Source organism: Thermobia domestica, chromosome 7, assembly GCF_964235325.1.
Source record: "Thermobia domestica chromosome 7, izTheDome1.hap1.1, whole genome shotgun sequence".
Classification (NCBI taxonomy): domain Eukaryota; kingdom Metazoa; phylum Arthropoda; class Insecta; order Zygentoma; family Lepismatidae; genus Thermobia; species Thermobia domestica.
The window spans coordinates 150,184,872-150,207,467 of NC_137460.1; the positions used below are offsets into that span (position 1 = coordinate 150,184,872).

The 22,596-nt window shown below is 36.5% G+C and overlaps 1 protein-coding gene and 1 pseudogene across 1 annotated transcript in view; one reads left to right on the top strand and one right to left on the bottom strand.

Annotated features, from left to right (window-relative positions):
* LOC145690488 (aurora kinase A-like) overlaps positions 1-22,596 on the top strand; it is a 58,596-nt gene that overhangs the window by 15,625 nt on the left and 20,375 nt on the right. The window contains exons 4-8 of the mRNA XM_081765411.1: positions 1,215-1,637; positions 3,280-3,711; positions 12,907-13,098; positions 18,677-18,811; positions 22,319-22,477. Coding sequence (XP_081621537.1) covers positions 1,215-1,637; positions 3,280-3,711; positions 12,907-13,098; positions 18,677-18,811; positions 22,319-22,477 — 1,341 coding nt within the window. The remainder of the gene's footprint in view (positions 1-1,214; positions 1,638-3,279; positions 3,712-12,906; positions 13,099-18,676; positions 18,812-22,318; positions 22,478-22,596) is intronic.
* On the bottom strand, positions 21,252-22,126 carry LOC145690489 (uncharacterized; annotated as a pseudogene).

Here is a 22,596-nt window from a genome sequence, read left to right on the forward strand (position 1 = left end):
TGTAAAACACTGTTCTGTAGCTAAAATCATATCATTGCCTAATGAGAAACATCTTTAAATCAGAATTACAATATGTTTTGGAAAGAGATAGTAGTATGAATGGGGCGAGGTCCGTTGAATAAGTAGAATGGGGGACTTTTTGAAAACTACCAGAAAATGCTTTTTTTCTTCTTCTTTTTTTCAATTTCGGGAGCTGCTGCATTATCTTCCTCCAACGGTACATCTTCAGTTTTCCCCTGATTTCCTGCTTTAGTACATGACTCAATTTTTTCGAGAGTCCTCGTTTGCAATTTCCAGTGATGCTGTAACCGAAAGTTAGTTAATCGGTATGGATCACATCTTCACAATTCCAGATAATTAATTACATACCTTTTGCATAGAGAGCCATTTTAACCGATGGATTGTGTGTTTTCATTTTGCTAAATTTTGTGGGATCCAACGAATTGAAAGTTTCCTATGTTCAAATGATCATGTAAAATCATACGTATTGCATTCTTATCAATGTCTAAGGATGCCTGAATCTCACGGTACATTACATGCCGATCCCTCTCAATCATTTCATGTACTGCATCAACATTGCTGACAACAACAACACGTGGATGGACGACCTTAACAAAGTTTATCACTGAGAAATATGCGACCACGTTGTAATTCGGAAACCCATTGTGAACATTAGATGGTGCTTCATCCTCAAAAGCCAAATGAAGTCACTGGATGCATGGCTTCTGTGTTAAACTACATTTGAAATCTTATCATTGTCCGAAAGTGTTCACGAGATATTTCCATTTCTCACACAAATTACTTCAAACTGCTGTGAAAACGAATAGATTTAAACAAACAATGAAATATATTTTAAACATAGGAAGGTCCCTTCTTCCGAATTTTATAAAAGCGGAACACTATCGCCACGGCTAGCAGTGGTTTTACAAAATCTCTTCCAGCAGCCCTCGTAGTTTTAGAATCTTACTCAATTAATTTTTATGTTGAATGAATCATTAAAACTGAAATAATCAAAATTTCTGTATCGATATGTAGGACGCATCCCGTTTTTGGACTTGTTTTCAAGGGGGGGGGGGGAGTGCATCTTATACGCCGACAAATACGGTATATCGTCCCGCCCATTGTAGTCCATATAGAGATATTGACTTTCATTGCATTTAAAAACCATACTTAATTGAGAGTTCCTAATTTTTCTTTTTCAATCTTCCATTTAGGTTTAAGGAGGAACAGCATGGAAGTGTGAAAGTAAGGCAACCTCTGATAAGTACGCACAGCAACATCATCAAATCCATGCAGAAGTCAACAGATACGAAACCAAATTCTGGTGGAAGACAGGTGAAAAGTTGTGCGCCTATTCTAAGCAAAAGCGATCAGGCACCTCCGACGAAAAGTGCTAAAAGTCAGGAAAAGCCAGCATGTGTTCCGAAGAAAACTGATAATCGACCTATGAAAATTCAATCTTTCAGTAAGCCAGCATCTGGTATTCCGACAGCAACAGGCATAACCTCCTTGAATAAAGAAGGTTCAAATCGTAAAGCGCAACAAAACTGTACGCCGGAACTTGAAAAAATGGAGACTGAAGACTGTACAAAAAATTCGAATAAGCAACTAAGCGAAGGTTCTTCAGAGAATATACCGTAAGTTTAGAATATTTATTGTAAATTAATAAAATGAGGCAAAATGCTTCTTACAGTTTTTGGTCAAAAGTAATTACAATTGAATATAGTTTATCCCAGGTATTCTCTGAGATTCTTTTTCTCCTTTTATCATAGTGAATTTTTCGCGACATTGGGCACACCTTTACACTTACTTTAAAACATATACTCTTAACAATATAAGCCAATGTAAAGAAAATGTCCTTTGAAAGAGAGAGAGAGAAATAAAAGATCGTTAAATTAAGCTGAAGGATGCTTAAAACCTTTATTTTCTTATTCCGTTGAATGGTGTAAGGAATTATTATTTTATATATATATGTGTTAATTTTTTTAAATGAAGTGAAATTTTAAGGGCTTGACTTTTGTGATTTCTTCTTCAAATCCATTTAGATGTCCTTTACTTCGTGAAAATTAAGTTTTTTTTTTCCAGATATTAATACTTAATAATCAAATTAAAGGTAAGTAATATTAAATTTATATATGTAAATTCTTTAACTTGATAATGGGTACATCGGATAAACTATTCGAAATATTGAATATTATTTCCGTAGGAATACAAAAAAAAAAAAAAAAAAAATAGATTTGGCTAAACTTAATTTATTTAGACTTTTTTTATTATTGATTATTGAAGAAAGTGGTAGGAAACAGGAGAACCCCGTGTAAACCTACGTTCGCGATGTTTGTTCACCATCAGTAAAATAATCATCAAAATTTCAGTTGATTTCAATGAAAACGAAAAATAAATATAAATCAACAGGCTAAAACGAAGATGGCGCAGGTACTCAGCATCGTTAACAGCAGTTTGTTGTGAAGCGTTCTCATAAAATAAGTTTTGTTCTAATTATTACTTGAGTAACCGAAAGAAACACATTCTATTTCTGTAATTTTTAAAGTAGTTTAAATTGCTTATATGCTTGTTCAGGTAGTAGACGAAGTACATTCGCACCTTTTCAATAAGCGAAGCACTTATCTTAAGGTTGGTTAATACCGATGCCATAAGTAAAATTAGTTGTAATGGCTAATTTTTCATCCACTTCCTTGTACTGTTTAATACTTATAAGGGTTAACTTGTGGGGCCCAAGTTCAATCTATATAAATTTTACCATGTCAGTCATATAAATTTAGGTTATTTAGGTTAAATCACTCATTATTATTAAGTAAATACTCTAAAATTCGAAATACTTTTGGTTGTTCCAAACATCTAGTATAAGTGAAACTTAACCAGTATACCGTGTTATTCATAAGTATATTTATTTCGTTTTACATTCAGTAGTTAGTTTCGTCCTGTAGGCTGACAGAGATAGGGAACTTTTGCGGACCACACTTAACTACACGCAGTGAAATTGACACGTGAGTGTAATCTTAGCCATTACTGTTTAAAAATTTTGTTATATTTACAAATGAAAATATATCTTTAAATAATCTGGATGTATTAAACATTAGATTTGCTTGTATTTGAGTAAACTTTAAAAAAAATTACCAAAAGAAATTTCTCTGGGTTATATCATTATATTCTAGTTGATAACTCATTTAATAGATAACAGAAATTAATAAATTTTTTTTAAAAAATCAGGTTTTGTTTTATGATCAATAGAATTTCCATTAATTTCAAACTTGTTTTTAGGTCTAGCGGGAAAGCCAATATTGCAAAACATTGTTGTGTGAGGCCACTTACATTAAAGGAGGCTGAAGTGATAACTAAACATAATGGTCCAGGTCAAAACTCAGCTACTCATTCGAAGCAAACAAGTAACCCTAGAAAAGTTAAAAGTATACCGCCTAATTCAGATAAATGCGGTCAAGTACCTTTATCCAAAGCTAGGACTGCGTGTGTCGGAAGTCAGAAAGGAAGTGCAAAGCCTGTCGCAGAAAGAGGTGTGCCAGATAGTGATGTTCCTACTGTAATTTCGGTGGCTAACTCGAACACCAAAGAATATGACCCCACTCGTAATAATGCTCAACAAAATAGTGCAGCAGAAGTACAAAAAATGGAAGTGGTTGAAACTGGAATAGATACTGGGGAGAGAGGAAATGGAGATTCGTCTCAGAACTCCGCGTGAGTATGCTTACTGTCTATTGTAGTGTATCACACGACTTCAGTAAATAGGGTTTTATGCACTTCCACGATAACTGTATAATCAGTTGGTGAGATCTGGTTTTGTGAAAGGGAAATATTGAGTGTATGTGGTACGTTATTCATAAAATACTAATTGTTATTGTTCTTTTTGTTTGGGTGTGCTTTCAGTAAAAGATTGTTTAATATGGCTATGACGAAACACTTGTAATATAATTATGTGCTGTTTCAATCATAATAATGAGATTCTGGTTCTTGTACATTTTGGCACTACTGTATTGAATTGGTGATGCCCATGTCATCATCCAACAGTATTATTTAATATTTTAATGCCGTATAAGGAAATATACTTAAATTGGAAACTAATTAATTTGTTAAAATAATTAGGGAAGGAAGCTAAAAGAAACAGCAACCTAGAAATTGTGAAGTATTATATATTTGTGCGTGGGTGCTTATGTGGTTCGGATCTCACTTTAAGCTGTAGGTCCACGTCTCATTTAGCCTCGTTGTTGAACAGGACGCTAAACTAAAATCAAGAATCAAATGTATTTGTGCGTAATTGTGGGGTTCCTTAACATTCACTAATTTTGTGGATTCTGGGAATGGAGAAGCCAAACATGATGTCAGGAGGTGTAACTCGCAGAACGCAGTGGGACGCGAAATTACTTTATAAGAATCTAGTAATATCTCTTTTACAGTGCTGTAGTGTATGTTGACTCTTACTGGGCTTATTTAGGAATAATGCTGCAGCAGCATATTTCATTAGAATGTATGGTATGACAGAATGGAAAGAAATTCGAGACTCTTAGCATATTTTACTCACATTGGCTATGGACAAATTTTCAGAAGATATGAACCGTGCGACAAAGCTCGCGACATGTATGACAAATGGCATTAGTCTTGTAATACTAGAATAAAGCATATAAAACCTTGTATAATTGTGTCGTAATATTCGAACTGTATGGCAATCGAGAGATAATGACAATAATATTTACAAATAACTTTTGCTGTTCTGGTGTTTTCTGCTTCATAGCTGTCATGATTTGTGAAACACTTGTAAATTTTGCAAGCTTTGTTTAATGGGCATCGTGACAAGGTCATTCACAAGCAACAACACAAAGGGGAATTGGTACCGGTATTAATTATTAATGACGTAACTGGGCAGACGAAAAACTGCTGTCCTGCAACGTGAATTTCTCATTGCATCAGGATGCGGGATATCAGTCCAAATGCTCCTCTCTTCTCTCCTGGAATATAGGCTTTATACACAGAGAACGTTGATGAGTGAATCTGATAGCAAAACATTGTTATCGAGCACGAAGCCATTGCGCTGCAGAATGTTGCGTTTTGGTGCATGCTATGTGGAGTTCAGTTTTGTTCTCGAGTGAATCGTACTTCAGTCAAACAAATGATGCGCCCCGATCTAAAAGGAGCGTGAAACACACAGTTATGCAGCTTATAAAATATTTCAAAAGGGAAATGGTATTATGATGTAGACCAGAGTCACTATTGGCTAACGTATCTATTTGCAGGGACTCTTAGTTTAGAGTCCCTTTCAACATTGAGGTTATATGAGACGTGGGCCTACAGCTTGACGTGGAACCCGAATCACACGAACTCACGCCGGGAATCGAACCCTGGTTTCTCGCACCATAAATCTTCAAGCTTGTGCTGTACCTTTGACTGCAACAATTGATTATAATTTTCATAAACATACGGTAAGCGGCATGCTTAAGGGCATGGAGCAAATTATTCTGCCATTGAGGAATTTAATCCGATACAAGATGTAAGATACAGCGGGAGTACGTATTGCAGCTAGGTCGACATATCCCGGTAGGGCCTACTCGTCAGAGCTATAAATAACCTTTTGGAAGAACAGCGAAAGAACTGTCATAAATGTTCCGGGACGGTTCAGGTACAAATAACACTGGTAAAGCAAAAGGGTATTCGGATTCAAAGACAGATGACGTAATGTGTGAACTCCAATTTCAGTTGTGGCGCTAGGATCAGCTAGGCGGTCAGAACACTTTCCGCTTTCTGTTTGACAAGTCGCTGTTGCCACGTTCTCCTCCTCCCCCTCTTCCCCGTCCCTTCCCTCTTTATTTTACGTAGACGTCAAAAAGTAGAAGGACGAAAGAGTCCTTTTACTTAGGATCATTTAATATTGTGTTGGTAGTGGATACAGAATTCATTTATTTTGTAAATCTATTTTCAGACTAGCGCATGTCTGTTAGTATCTAGCTTCCGTGTAGGCATTTGTATGACTTCTTTACACTTTTTATATACCTGCATGCTCAAATATGCATTCTGCTGTTCCATTATTGTAATTGATTTAAATTCTCTTGCACTTCGTTAAAACAAAGACTACGAAAGAATTACTATATAATTATGCAATAGACTAGGCTTCCTCAATTTATTTATTTTATATCACGACCCCTTTTATCACACCTTCTTGCCTGCGACCCTCACAGTTAATTTCCTGTTTACAAGTTTTTATTATTGCTGTTCATAGCTTTTACTTGTATTTAAATTCAGATGTTAATGAGTTTCATTCCTCTTTTATTCCAATTGTCTTTAAAACGATTTTCATAATTCCTCAGTATGCTTTTTTATTTGAAAACAAGTGTACAAATAAAAATAATGTATGTCTATTAAAGGAAGAAGTTCAAAATATTTTTCTATTACTAATTACATTTATCATTTACATCTCCCTTCGCACCGTCATATCGGACCGCGGTGTCTCAGTGGTAAGCCGGTGGCAATAGCCGAGTAGTCTCGGGGGTTCGGCTTCGGATCATGAAACGCAATCCACTGTGGGTTCGAATCCCTCTGAAGAGCATGGTCGGAATTTTAACTGTCTTGGACCTTTCTGTGTTCGTGTCCCTGTCGTGTTTGGATTACGCAGAAATTTCACGAACTGTCCATGGCGAACAGATCCCGGTTGGGAACTTTAAAAAAGTAAAAAGTAGTAGAGCGTTCACCTATGGTGCATGGGGTCCTTGGTTCGATCCCAGCTCGGGCCAAGTGAGGTTTGTGAAGGATAAACATCCTGAGCACGTGTTTCCTCGAGGTTCTCCCGTTTCCTCCTACGTCATTCCACCATTTTATTCATTTCTCATCATCACCGTCTCATTTAGCTTAGCCGGCATGATCTAGGACGTAAATTTAAGATTTCATTTTTTCAACCCTCACATTCTCGTGAGTCCAAGGTTGAGAAACCTCGCAATAGACAAAGTGGACAATTTATTATGAGAAAAGATGTCCCAGGACTGTGTCCTTTAGGCTAAATGTAACGTTTGATCGATGAAAGTGAATTATAAAATTGCATGTGCTATTGTGCTTTCACTGGAAATCGAACCCGGGACAATGTGCATCAAAGCCACACGCGGTAGCTACTAGACCAGAGGGAAGGGCTATTTTAATACCGAGTAATGTAGTGAGGTATGCATGTGATGTAATACGAAAGGCCTGGATTAAAGGCGGAATTTTCAAAAAATGTCAACATACTTATTATTATACCGTTGGGAGGCAATGATGATGAGATAGGGAGAATGAATATTATGTTCTAAACGTCAAGTAAGTTTTTCGCCATTGTTATTTTTCTTTATTTAATAATAATAATAATTCTTGTCTTTTAATTGTGTGTTCATTTGTATCTTACGGACACACATTCACATAACCATAGTAATATATATATATATATATATATATATATATATATATATATATATATATATATATATATATAATATTAATTTAAATTCACATTCTTTGCAATAACTTATTTATAGTTACGGAGTCCTTTTCATTTCGTTCCCCTCCTCTTTTTCTCTTGAGAAGAACGAAATGACCTGTACACTTTTGAGGCAAACGTGTCATCTGAGCGCCACGGACTTTGAAGAGAAACTGAAGCACTTTAAGCACACCACATGGTTTGTTCTTTCGTTGGCAGCCGTGTAGGGTATCTTAATGTTAAATGTGGCAACTCATCTCTATTCAGGGGGGCGCGGTGGCTCAGTGGTAGAGCGTTCACCTCTGGTGCTTGGGGTCCCGGGTTCGATCCCAGCCCCCGCCAAGTGAACTTTCTGGTGGACAAACACCGTGCTCGTGGGTTTTCTCGGGGTTCTCCCGTTTCCTCCCACTTTCTTCATTCCACCATTTTCACTCATCTCTCATAATCACCGTCTCCTTTAGCCTAACCGGCATAACCGTAGGACGTAAAACTCAAAGATTTCATTTCATTTTTCATCTCTATTCATAGTCGTGTTGCGGGTGGGTAGTGTGTTTGCAACCCCTATTGTTTGACACTTTCTTGTAGTCTGCAAAAATAATGTTGCAAAGTTGAGAACATTTCTCTACGTTGCCGGAGTGATGGGGGTAGGTACTACAACATTATAAAGCAAATTTACTCTGAATTTCAGAACATTTGGAACGTTGCGTGTATTTTAAGAAAACATAGTATTTACAAATAATCTTTAAGAATTGAAAAAAAAAAAAAAGACTAGATTATTTTCAACAACTATTTTAATTTCATACAAATTTACTACATACAATATGAGGCGTTTCAAATAGTAAGGACAAACTCAATATCTGGACAGCTTTTTTATTTACTCAAATATAATAATCATAACAGAAATTTCAACAGTAATAATAATAATAATAATAACTAATTGAAAGAAGAACGTTTTGTAGAGTTCTTCATTATGAAGAAAGTTTAAAATGCGTTTTTTCCAAAGTAACTCTTTGTTGAGTTCACCGTTACTACCCGGAATGCTTCATATGTTTTAAAATAGTATACATTGGACATGTATTGAACGCTAATATTTGATTTATTGATTATTTATTTAACAAACTCCCTGATCCAGCCTGAGACACCAATTTATACTGAAAACTGTTTTTGTTCTGTCTATAACAATATAAGACGAAGTTGAAGGAAGTTGACCAGTGGCTGCGCTGAAAAATTATAATTTATTTGCTTGATGGAACGTAAGGAAAGCATCTGGAGAAACCTCAGACAGGATAATAGTCTTCGGATTTGAACCTGGGATCATCACATTAAGAAAGAAGACCGCTAATCACTAGCCTTTATATAGGCCTATATATGTTTAGCGTTTCTTTCAGCAGCAAAACAATATGGGACGTGGACTTACAGGTTATTGAGGAATCAGAACCACATGTGCTCCCGCCGATAGCCGCTTAGGTACGAGGTAGCAACTACCCTACATTTGTTCGTTAAGCATTTCCCTTTTAAAATCTCGGGTTTCCCTCGCATTCCTGGGAGTAGCATGTTTCCAAACAGGTTTTCTAAAGGGAATTCGAAGGAACGAACAAAGTCTCGTATAATTATTACAGTTCTATTTTGAAATAGGGATTCGTATACTCTGGTTTATATATATATATATATATATATTTGTATTTCGTATTATTTTAATGAAAAATCGTATTTTCGTTGTGAATGCAGATTGTGGTAATACTTTATCATGTAGAACATTGTTTCATTTTATCTTACAAAAACAATAACACACAGAGTGGAAGATACGTAGCTACACAGAAAAACGAAATTCAAATCATCTTGAATTACTATAAACACAGCATCTTTATTTTGACATAACACAATCCTATTGTTCGCAAAATCATTCAGTTGATGTTGTGTAATATCATGCACTTACTTAAATAACTATTCCAGAGAAGCAATATACTCCATCGTGGCTAAATGATTGTCTTCTCACATAGTTCTAATAGGTAATGGGTTGACTCCATGTGGGAGCTTGTTTTCAGTCCTAAATTAATCTGCCTCATAATACTCGCTTACCTTCCCTTACTATGACGCTCGCTCAGTTCCTTCTCTGGCTAGAAAACAAATCTTGTTGAAGCATACTAAGTGAAAATAAAAAGTTGCCTATAGATTAAGAGTTTAAAAAGTTTAGGAATCAGTTTTATGCATAGCTCACTGTAGAACACCCTCGTGTCTATGTGGATAGCGTACACGCCTTTGGCGCGTGAGACCCCGATTCGAATCCCAAGTTAAGCTGAAGGTCCTTGTCTCACATACTCTTGCTGCTGAAACGGACGCTAACTCAAATAAAAAGAAAATCATATCATGATCAATTGTATTTATATTCATTATATATAAACCTCCTCATTGTTCAACCGACAAAGAAAAGGATATATTTCTCGAGTACAACTTGACAATGAAAGGAAAGGGAATAACATGAACACAAGTAAATGAAACATTTTTTCTTTCTGCATTAATAGCACAATATAGTGCTTATAACAACACTAACTACTAGAGTTCATTAATTTCAAACAGTTTTTAGTTTGCATATTTTCCGTCGATCTTGTCATCTGTGGCGCACTATAGTATATTTTTATGTATTTTATCGAAATTGCTCAAATGAATATAAGCATGAAAATTTTATTTTGGGTGTTGTTTGTTTATGTAGTTCTTTGAAATATCTCTTAAGCTGCATCGAATTCGGAGTAATAGCGAAGAGTGCGTCTTGAGTTTGGGAAATGGCAACAAATACTAGTTGACGTCACATGTCAATAATGATCAAGAAGTAAGTTAATGGCTCTGTAGAAAAAGGTTCGGACATTCAAGATAAATTTCTGGCTACGCCATTGAAGAGTTGCACATACCTCAAAACTTTGATAGTAGGTATATACATTTAGTGAAGTTGTTAATGCAATGCATTTGTAACAACAACTTAAAGTGATGTGATTATTTTCAAGAATGTATAGACAGTTGGAGAGGAAAAACAAAGTTTTAGCTGAGAAATTGGTCTTCTTTAAACTTTCATGATTATAAATATCCAAAGAAATGCACTTTTACTGAGCTGTTTTAGATAGGAGAGCTAATAGGGAAATCAAAAGAGAATTCAGCCACGTGAAGACTTGCATTATTGGGGGAGGTTTAGTAGGCATTTTTATGTACATGTAATCAGTCTTCATGCGACCACTTCTAGTCCATTCAAATAGAATTCCAGAAATACAAATTTTTGAAGGGAAGTAAAGTCTATTTCCATATCTTCAGTTTCCATATTCCCAATTTTCAAAAATTATGTAGGAATAAAGAAAACAATTGTGTGACGACTTATAATTTTAGTATACGAATATTTTCCATAGTGTGTAACGCTTTATTCATATTGTTTAGATCTTTAGGTTATTGTTTATCCATTCATCGTCATAATAAAAGTCTACTGATCGTCACTACAGTGCTTTCTGTTCTAGGCCCATAACAGCAAAGACACAACTAATCATACGAGGGTAGGTTGATTAGTTCCCAGCCCACCCAGGTTCAAACAAAGCTAGATATAAAAGTTATATACGTTTATGAGGCTTATAATTTGTGAAGCTACTGTGCAAAATTTGGTTTGACTAAACCAATTTTAAATTTGTTTTTTTCAGGTCCAAAGTGAGGATGACAACTCACGTCCCAGAAATTAGTAAATTTGAACACCGTGCATTCATCAAGTACCTCTTCCTAAACAGACTCTCACCTAAGGAAATCCACAGCGATCTTGTCACGACATTTGGGGACAAGGCACCATCGTATGCCACTGTGAAGAAATGGGCAGTGAACTTCAAAGGTGGGCAGTTTAGTCTGAACGATGATCCAAGGTGTGGCAGACCAATTTCAGTGACCTCTCCCGAAATGATTGACGCCATTCACCGGATGATTCTCGACAATCGCCGAATCTCGCTCAAACAGATAGAGGACATATTGGGCATTAGTCATGAACGGATGTGGAAAGTTATCCATGAAGACTTGGGTATGATGAAGGTCGTGGCAAAATGGATTCCGAAACTTTTGAACGCAGATCAGAAACGTGAACGGGTGGAGGCAAGTAAGGCAGTTCTGTCCTAATTTCAAACGGATAAGGCCAATTTTTTTGTAACGGCTGGTAACAGTGGACGAAACCTGGTTATGTTTCTACGATTCCACGACGAAACAGCTATCGGTGGAATGGCGCCACAGTGGTTCTCCACGTCCGAAGAAGGCTAGGACACATCGAGCCTCCGCTGAGGTCCTTGCTACGGTCTTCTGGGATTGTGAAGGAATTCTATTGCTGGATTATCTGAAATCGGGTGAAACCAGCAATGCAACTTATTATACATCTCTTCTGGACAAACTGCAAGCAGCACTAAAGAAGAAGAGACATGGAAAGCTGTCAAAAGGGACAATCTTCCTCTAGGACAATGCGCTCTCACACAAGGCACGTCCGACGTTGCAAAAATTGGGAGGACCTACAGTTTCAAATACATGAACATCCACTTTATTCTCCTAATTTGGCTCCATCAGACTTTTATATCTCTCCTAAATTGAAAATGTTTTTAAAGGGAACAATGGCGCCGATGACGTCATTTATCAAACAGAGGCCTGGTTTGCAGAGCATTCATCCGACTTCTATTTGTCTGGCCTTTAAGCACTGTAGCAGCGATATGAAAAGTGCATTGCACTATAAGGGGAATATGTTGAATAAAAACACCAAGCTTCGCTTCCTATCCACTTGTTTTCTTGGTGAGGCTGAGAACTTATCAACCCACCCTCGTATTATATTATGAACTGGCCTTTCTCGCTAGTTTAGTGGCTAGCGTGCGTGCAATTGGTGCTTGATCTGGTATCGATTCTCGGTGGGAGAGCATCGAATGCATTATAGTGCATCAGATTCCATTTTATACTATAGGTTTTGTCCCGTGTAGCCTTGCTGCTGGTAAAGAACGTAAATGCAAACTAATCAGTCAATATTATGGTGCGTTTTATCTTTACGGGAAAATATTTTGATTTGAGTATATTTGACGGAGATTGAAACTAGTCAACATTCTAACTTAGTGTTTATTTTGCTTTTTCAACGTCAATTGAACTGTCTTAATTATTCTTGAACAAAGTGGATCATATCTAGTATGCATGTTCCTAAATATTAGGCTGTTTCAGTGTGATGTTTGGAAGGAAAAAGTTTTTTTTCTTTCGTAAAACTAGTTTTTTTAATAGGACTAAGGTATGTTCCATTTTATGTTGTACGACATTTGTAAAATATCAATACTATATTAATGTTTGTACGTAACATTCCGATAAGCATAAGAGCGTAATCAGTTTTGTTGTATCGGAATTAGTGTCTTTATATTTGTTGGTTCCTTTGTTGCTTCACTATTAACTTGTCTCTTGTGTTTATAAAGGAAAACCTGGAGTTTGACAGATTTTGATATAGGACGTGCACTTGGCAAAGGAAAGTTCGGCAATGTCTATTTGGCCAGGGAAAAGAAGTCAAAGTTTATTGTAGCACTAAAAGTTCTTTTCAAAGCTCAGATTCAAGCGGCCAACGTAGAACATCAACTTCGAAGAGAAATCGAAATACAAACACACTTGAGGTAAGCGCTCTAATATTAATTGTGCTTCTTGCAATTTGACAGTTACAGACTAAAATGAAAAATGTCATTATCCATTATCAATTTTGCTAATGTTGCTAGATTATTCGAAAAGAATTTATCATGAATAGAATAACAATTATATTGTGTTAACTTACTATCAAGATTCATTTATATAATCTGTTGATTCAGGAACACACATTTCCCACTAAATCTTGTGCTTACCTTAGAAAGAGCGAGTGGTTGTTACATCCCTCAAACTAGTAATGTTTGAAGGATATGCCATGATCTCCATGGGCAGCTAAGCCTGGAAACGCTTCTGAACGTTCTCTTTTCAGGTCTTTCAGAACAATGTGTAACTCTACTTCAGCTTATCTATTGTTTGTAACAGCGTATTTAGAGTAGGACACAGCGGATTTCTTCACTGTCGCCTGTGGTACGGATGGTCCCAGGTTTGATTTTTAGCGGGAACACTCGGTCGGAAAGGTATAAAAAGCCTTTCCGGGTCAACCATCCTGAGTGCATTTTTCCTAGATTTTGCTTATGCATACCAGGCAAATACTGAGATGGCAGCTAACAAAAGGTCTCAAAGCGCTTTCTTCCCCACTTCTCGGGTTATGTGGTCACCGAGGGACGTCATTCCTCATTAGTCATAGATGCCGAAAGCCCAGAAATATATAATTCGTAATTAAAGAACAAGTTTGTTGATCTAGTAGCTCATCATTTTGTTCTCCAGAATAAAACTATGGTCAATTTTGGCCAGTAGACCATTGGTAGAGGCTATATTCAGCAATAATAATATCTTTAACTAAAGTTCATGAACTCTACACTGCACGATTGTACTTTGAATTCTTCCAGAGTTCCTACAACCTAGAAAGTCAGGTTGTCAGGGAAATTGGTCCCCGTCATGTTAAAATCAGGGAAATTGAGCAACTGTTTTGAAAAACAATTTGGAAAAGTACCTTTGTAGAATTTTCTTTTAAATCATAGAATTATATTTCTACATTTCCATATTTGGATTCTCAGTTGATACCATTGTTCACAAGTGATGAAATATCTTTTTCTTGTGAGATTAAGCTCACAACCACGGTGGGTGGTTGGTGAATGCTTAACCGCTCTAGGGGGATTCAGAGCCTTTCAGTGTCTGCTCTAACCTCTCTGTGTCTGTTTTTTTTTTTTTTATTATTATTATTTACTTTTGTAGTATACACGTGTATATTCTTAAAAAAGAATTCGAAGGTCATATTGATCAACCACTTCTCAAATATGTTCTATAAATATTTTTGCTAATGGTAAGAAATACGACTCGTCTCAGCGAAGTATTTGCAGTTATTCCTTATATATGAGTATGCTTAAACTTTTTAAAAATGCGAGCTTGCCATGTATATTTGATTGTGTCTGCATTTCTCTTAGATTATCTTTAACATTACTTCTCTTTCAGATTCAAGCTTAATATGAATTAAGTTTCATTAATGCAGAATCACGCTCAGGAATTCTATCTTTTTACTCACAGATTTCTGTAATTCCTGAATTTCCTTTGAGCTTCCAAACTTTCGACTCTCCCTTGGAGTCTTGGTTACGGAGGTAAAAACAGGAAGAAAAAGGTTAGAAACATCAAGAAGTAAAAATAGAGCGTTTGCTCATCTTCATTTGTTGATCGCTAACGTACTTGACAACGTATATCCGTACAATATAGCTCTCTTCCCGTGGCAGGTCCGCTCCGTTTTTATTCCTTGGTGTTTCTAGTCTTTTTCTTCCTATTTTTAATCTCCGTAATCAAGACTCCAGGGGAAAGTCGAAAGCTTGGAAGCTTAAAGGAAATTCAGAAATTACAGAAATCTGTAAGTAGAATGATAATTTTCATTAGTCCAAGAAAAGAGTCTTTAATCTACTGTAGAAGAACGCAGTGCATGACCCTGAGTTTTCTTCATGGATTACCTCTGTGTATTGGCGGGATAATGATGCTTATTGCAAAGTGTGTTATATATAAAAACCACTTGAGTTGAGCAACATGGGGAAGCAGGCCTTAACGTCTTACGTAAAAGGATCAACTCATGCAAAAATTGTACAAAATTTTAAGCAGCATTAACCTCTTGTGAAGTTCCAGCTTCGTCTTCATCAGAAACTCTTTCAAGGACTGCGTCCATAATTAAATGTGTAACACCAGGACCAAGTGTATCTACTACTGATACTTCAAGACCTGCTGGAATTTAGCAGAACAGTTTGGACAGTTTAGTCCTGAAAGATGAATTGCAAAAAGCGGAGATTATGTGGGCTCTTCGAATTATACACGATAAGTGGTCTTTCAACTTCTGCCAGGATTTGAAAACAATGTTAAGTTTTCAGACAGTTACATGGCCCATGCGCTTTTCCTAGGACCAGATAATGCTTCATATGTAGTTCATTACGGTTCCCTCCATATTTCCAACAGCAATTAATGAACCGACTCAAAACCTGTAATTTCTTTGTCTTCTATTTTAATAAAGCTTTGAACTAAGTTGTCCAAAGAGGCCAAATGGTCTTCATAGTAAGGTTTTGGGACAGTAAGCTGGAGAAAGTCGTGACACGTTATTTGAATATTGTCTTCCTTAACAAAAGCACAGCCAATGACTTGTTACGGGTTTTTCTTGAAGGTGTTTCCACTCTACCGCTTTTGAACCTTATACAACTGTCCATGGATGGTCCTAGTATAATTTAAAATTTATTTAAAGTCTTCAGGATCATTATTTCTGTGAACAGGGATGAACACTGTAGATTGGTCAACGTAGGTGCATGTGGTTTACACATTGTGCATGGTGCAGTGAAGACTAGTATTGATTCTGTTGGCTGGGAGATACCTTGCATATTGCGATCCTTCTGATACCTCTTCAATGACTTATTCAGCCCGTAGAGGATTTTTGGTTGAAGTAACAGGGTGTTCTTTGTTGCCACTCAAATTTTGTGGTGTGAGGTGGCAAGAATATGTGGATTGTCTTCAAATAACACTGCAAATTTGGAACTATGTGGTGAAGTTCCTAAATGAAGCAAAGCTACCAAAATCGAAAACAGTTAGATCATTAAAGAAGGCTATCAGTGATCCATTCGTGAAGTGTCAGCAGTCCTTTGGTAAGCTGTTTTCCATTTCATCAGAAGTTCCAAACAACAAAGCCAATGGCTTCTTATCTTCTTGACGGTATTCATCAGGTTCTGAGAGATCATATGATCTCCTGTATGAAATCAGATGTAATGAAAAGTGAAGTATATCATTCCATTGTATTGATACCAGCAAATCGTCTCTTGCAGACTTTGATAGTGAAGGAGAAGGGAAAACTTGATTTTCTATGCCAGTGTCCTAGTGTGTTTTGCTCAGTGATAAAACTGCAAGAAGGAAATCTAAAGCACAAGGCCTTAATAGATTTGTCATCTTTTTGAGTACTGACATCCAGAGATTCGCTGTGAATGGACAGAAGAGATTTTTCCTACTCCTCCATTTGATTATATAGTAACTGAAAATGTCGAGAAACAGTACTCCTTATTCTGTAATGTGGCAGTAAAGAAGCTTGAAGAAAGGAGGAGTGGATATTTCTTTAAGGAACTTTCTCATAGACAAAGAGGATTTCAAACAGTTGTGGCATGTAAAGATCTGCATGATTTTCTCTCACGGCAACACAACTGTCGATTTATATAAATAAGTCTTTCTTAGTGAGAACATGCTGGAGAAAACAATTGTGGCACAGCGTCAAGTGTACGACAGTATCCTAAAAGCAGGTGAAGCCCAGAATGTCGAAATCTCAAAGAACATGCTGGGTTATATTTCAAATGCACCAAGACGCTATCAAGAATATCTGGACCAGAAAAAGGTAGAAAAGGATGAACAGAAACAAGAAAGTTGTGAAAAGGACATTAATGCAAGACTTAATGAATTAAAAGAAAGTAAACGTGTACGTCAAGAGAATGAGGAAAAGCAATGTGTAATTGATACAGAAATTAAAGAACTGAAGAAGAAGAAAGCTTCAGTATTGAAAACAATGGTGCTGATTAAAACTTCAAGATGCTTCTTTCTTACAGTTATGGTATTGTGATATTTGTTGCCGAACTTATTATAATCAAAAATTAATTAATATGGAATAATATAATAATTATGTTGAATATGCAATGAATATGTATAAATATTGCGTTGAATATGCAATCAATATGTATTAATAGTAATATCAAAGGAAAATTACTACGTTGGTAAGAAACGGTTGCTGCAGGGAGTGGAGGAGGCTGATTCTATAGAAATTTCCTGTAGTCAAGGAATTTTTATGAAGAGTCATGAAAAGTCAAGGGATCTTTTTGCTCAAAACCTGTAGGAACCCTGTCTTCGTCCTTTTCTTAAATGGTTACGTACAGTTTTGTTCTTTTAAAAAAAAATAAAATAAAATACAAGAAAAGGCAGTATTCTCTCAACTAATACACTGATTCGATTTCCAGTGGGAGCTCATGTGATTTGTATCTCACGTTAAGCTGTAGGCTCCACGTCTCCTATATACCCTAGGTGCTAAAAGGACACTAAACTCAAAAAACCAAATAATCTCTCAACTATACGTATGATAACTGTGTGCTTAGCTTTGCACCCGTGATCCTCACCGTTTTAGTGCAAGTCATGCTCACAACTGTTTGATACTTCTTGCACAACTGTTTGAACTCCTATATACTCATCATTAACTAGTTTTGTGTAGTTGTGTAAAGAAAATGGAACCAAGAATTCCCGTACTAAACTAGTTTTACATACTACTACTTGCAGTCTTTCCATTCAGATTGAAATCCACCCTCTAACATTCGAGTGAAAAACAAGACATTTCTTATATTTTTTTTTCTTCGAAGTTTATTTCATAGAATTTTTATGTTTTACACAATTACTTAACACATTGATTTTAATAAATTTGGAAGAAAAAATTATTATAAGAAATAGCTTGTCTTTCACTTGTACGTTAATGGACGGATTCCGATCTGAATGGAAATGATAAAATTGCAGTAAGTTAAGTGAAACTAGTTTAGTCCGGAAATTCTTGGTCCCATTTTCTTTACTGAACGTATCAGACTGTTGTGGGCATGACTCCCGAGCGAGTCAAGATACCAACACAAACTAAAACGGTGAAGACCACGGGTGAAAGGTAAGCACAAAGCCATTTATAAGATGTACCCTATACCATCTATCAGTAATTGTACGTAGGATATTTATTTCTAGCCAAAATAAATGTTTTAACCAGTTCCACATTTTTTAAAGAATAATGATTACCAACATGTTTAAAATGAGATTTCAAATCACGTTCCTCACTAACTCATTATTTCTCCATTGTATGGAGTGCTCGTTTCATTTATTTATTTATTTATTTATTATTATTTTTGGTGCAATAGTAAGATCCTGAATGGTAAGTCTAGGTGTATCCTAACTATACGAATTACATTCTGTAACATCTTTTATTAGGGTTGTTCGTAAGAATGAGTCTATATATCTCATGATTTCAATGAAATACTGGGTTAAGTGAAAGAATATGAAATTAAGGCTACTTACATAGACAGAGATCATTAAACTTATTTCTTCTCATCTCTTTTGTAGACATCCCAATATTTTGAAGATGTATGGTTATTTCCATGATGAGAGTCGAGTTTATCTTATACTTGAGTACGCGCCAAAAGGAGAACTCTTTAAATTGTTACAAAACAGTGAAAAGAAGCGATTCGATGAACATACGTAAGTATTTAATCATGATTTTGATTAGATATGTTTCAATTCATATTGATCTTCCATAATAATTAGAGAAAGGGGAGGAAGAATTATAGATCACAATATTAAAAATATTTGCGATTGATTCTAAAACTGATATTCAGTCAATTACGATGTACTTCATTTATATTATTTTTCTTATTCAGTTTCTTCAGTCTTTATATTTTATGCATTTTGTAATTTTTTCTCATATTTCCGCTCACTTTTCTTCTTCCTTCAAATTTTAATTTGCATCTCCAAGACAAAGGACAATGTAAATCTGATTTATATCTTTGAGCTCTCCTGTAATTATATAGTTTGCTTACACATCTTCGGCGCGGAGACCCAGGTTTTATTCCCGGCGAGAGCTCATGTGGTTTGGATTCCCTTGTTAAGCTGTAGGGCCATGTAACCTCACTACCGAAAGAAACGCTAAAGCTCAACTTAACCACACAATTTCTACATCTCTTTTCGCTAGCTCTGCCCAGTTTTGATTGTTACGTGTATTTTAATCAGCCTAAAGTCTTTGAGTCATTGATGAGGGATTATGAGCATGGAGACTGACAAGTCAAATGACCAGTCTTATTCATACAGAACAATTAAAATTATATTGTGATTACGCATTTATAAAGCATTAATATTATTCAAAATGCGCGTAATTAATCAAAATTTTTTTAAAAGAATAATTATTTTAGTTGTTTTTATTGACATGAAAAAAACTAACGAAAGATAAAAATTTTCTATCCATTTAATATTTGCTTCGTCGTTATAAATGAATGTTACCATAGAAGCATATGGTATGGCAGCTTATAAAGGATAACTTGTACACAATCCATGTAAAAAACGGATGTAAATGTAAAATGTTATAACTAAACTTCTCTCATAATACCTCTTGACATTACATTATAGGAATTTTCGATAGTAACTAATATCTTCATTGGCGATAATAATTAAAATATCAGCTGTTAATAACAAAAACTAATAGCTTTACCTGGAGGGCACGATGGCTCATTAGTAGAGATTTTATCTCTAGTACTAGGAATCCCGTGGTCCGATTTCAGGCCATGTAAGTTTATGGTGGACAACATCGTGTCCGTGAGTTTTCTCAGGGTTATCCCGTTTTCTCTCATTCTTTGATAAACATTCAATTGAAGTAGTCATCTGTCTCCTTTAGCTTAAAGGACATAATTGTGAAACGTTAAATTAAAGATTTCATTATAGCCTTACCGGTACGTATATTTATACTATTCTGTTACTTCCATATGTGTGAAAACAACAAGAATTCCATTAACAAGATATATAGAACCGTAAGTAATAAAACAATACTATTTTGAATGTTAGTAGAGTTGAACTGTCAGAACGTGTTTGACTGTAGTGTAGGTGGAAAACATACCAAAGGAAGTATTGAAATATCTTACAACAAATAATACATAATGATGCAGAGAAACGTAATTAAAAGTTAGTTATTTCACTGGTTCCGATTGTTTCTGTTAAAAAGGAAACAAGTGGAAAAATTAATCCATACGCAACACAATGGCTGCTGTATAATGATCCAGGTTGAATGAGTTCGGTTTCACACTTTTATGGCGGGTCAAGATCTTTCACCGTGCCAAGTTTAATCCCGATCGGATGAGTTCGGTTGAAGTCAACCGATTTATAATGTTCGTGATTTTTAAGAGAAAAATCAAATGAAAGACTCAAGTAACTTCCATGTGAGTTTCCTAGATTTACTGACGAACGCAACTAAGACTGCTGAAACAGTTCGATGTAATAAAAGTGCATTTGGGAACAATATTTATATGTTTTCCTGTTTACAATATAGATCAAATCCTATTGTAAAATAAGTTATTCTCAAACTTGTATTCTTCTGTTGTTATTACTTTTTTCTGTTGAGTATACAGTATTTGTACTTCTTCGATATGTGAATAACTGATCGTTCATCATGTTTCCTGGGATTCATTCTTACAAAGTGCGGCAACTATTTGAGAACAAATATCCGCGAAAAAAGGAGCATAGACGGAAGATGGAGCACTTAATGACCATTGAATATTACGTACACGTGAAGACAGGCCCAGTACAGGATATCTTTCAATGAAACCGCGATCTGCCGCAATAACAGCCTATAAACGATGTCGAAACCGTCGTTAGGCATGATTGAGGTGGGTCCTGGGAATGTTTGTCATGGTGTTCACAATGACTGCCCTGAGAGGCGCAACGGTGCTGTGTGGATTCTTATTAGAGGCCCCCTCAACCACGCCTCAGACGTAAAAGTCCAAAGGATTGACATCAGGGAAGCTGGGAGGTCACATGTTCGGAGTGACGTGGTCGTGAAAATTCGTGGCCAACCATTCTTGGGTTGAATGGGCCGTATGGATGGGAGTGGAGTCCTGCTGAAAAACATATGGCCTGCCACGTGCTACAGCAGTAATCTAGGGCTGCACAACTATCTTCAACACATCGGTGTAAGCAACAGCGTTGACTCTGGCACCTTGACTAAAGAAATGTGGAGGCATCACGTCGCCCTCACTGCTCACGACCCCCAGAACCATCAGGGGGCGGGGAATTTGGTGTGTATGATGGTCGAAACCTTCTCGGGTGTTTTACACAGCCACTGATCATTGTTCTGGACGAATATTTTCTCATCCGAGAAGAACCAGAGCATTTCTGGCTGCTCGCGATGTTTCAGCTTGTTCAAAAGGCGCCTGGCGCGGGTTACTCTATTCTTCCTGGTTCTCGCGGACATGAACTGACCTCTCCACATCACGTACGACTTGTAACGGAGATCTTCATACACCGCACGTCGAATGGTGGCCTCGTCAACCTGCTTCTCTCTTGCGAGTGCCCTCATGGGCTTCCCTGGGTCCGCTTCGACAAGAGCTCGGACGGAAGCGATGAATTCGGGCGTCCTGGTCCTGTCCGAGTGCTGACAATGTCCTTTCCTGCGGGAAACTGTTTACACGTCACCACTGGCGGTCTCCAATTCCCTCCGAACTTTGAAAACGAATGACCGGGCGACGTTCAGGAAGGCAGCGATCTTGGAATCGGCGTGTCCTGTAGCCAAGGAGACGATGACTGCATGCCTCTTCATTTCCTGGGTTAGCGTAGGGCTTGCCATGTTTACCTGCAACAAAAAGGGATGTGTTACAATGACATACAGGATACTGTGTCACACTATATGTTCTCAAGTAAGTGGCGCACTCTTTAGGTTTACATAAAATTTAAATATTGATTTCGCGTTGTAAAGCAATCTGATGTAATTGATGTGAGCTCGACGTGAAGAATTCAATTGAACTTGTGTCTATGTGAAACGTCAAATATTGTTTTGACTTTTGTCTTCCGTTTATCAACCTTTGTGTTTTCAAGGATCTAACCTATTAATGGAAACATAAAATCGCCTAGCAATGAAAAAGATTGAACTTTTTATATGTACATACAATAGTTTCTCTTATTTTTCGTAGTAACACTTCTAATCACGTTCTTTGATGTACATTACAGGACTGCTTTATATGTGTCTCAGATTGCAGATGCATTAAAATATTGTCACTCCAAGAAAGTTATTCACCGTGATATCAAACCTGAAAACCTTCTTCTTGGCGTTAAAGGAGAAGTTAAAATAGCTGATTTTGGTTGGTCCGTCCACGCACCATCATCAAGGTAATGCATTCTTTCGACTTTATTGTATTATACAGTAGTGAATATTCATATTTATTTCAAGTGTGTTGCACTTGTACCTGAAGACAACATCACTCATACTTTGGTAGAGATATGAAAAC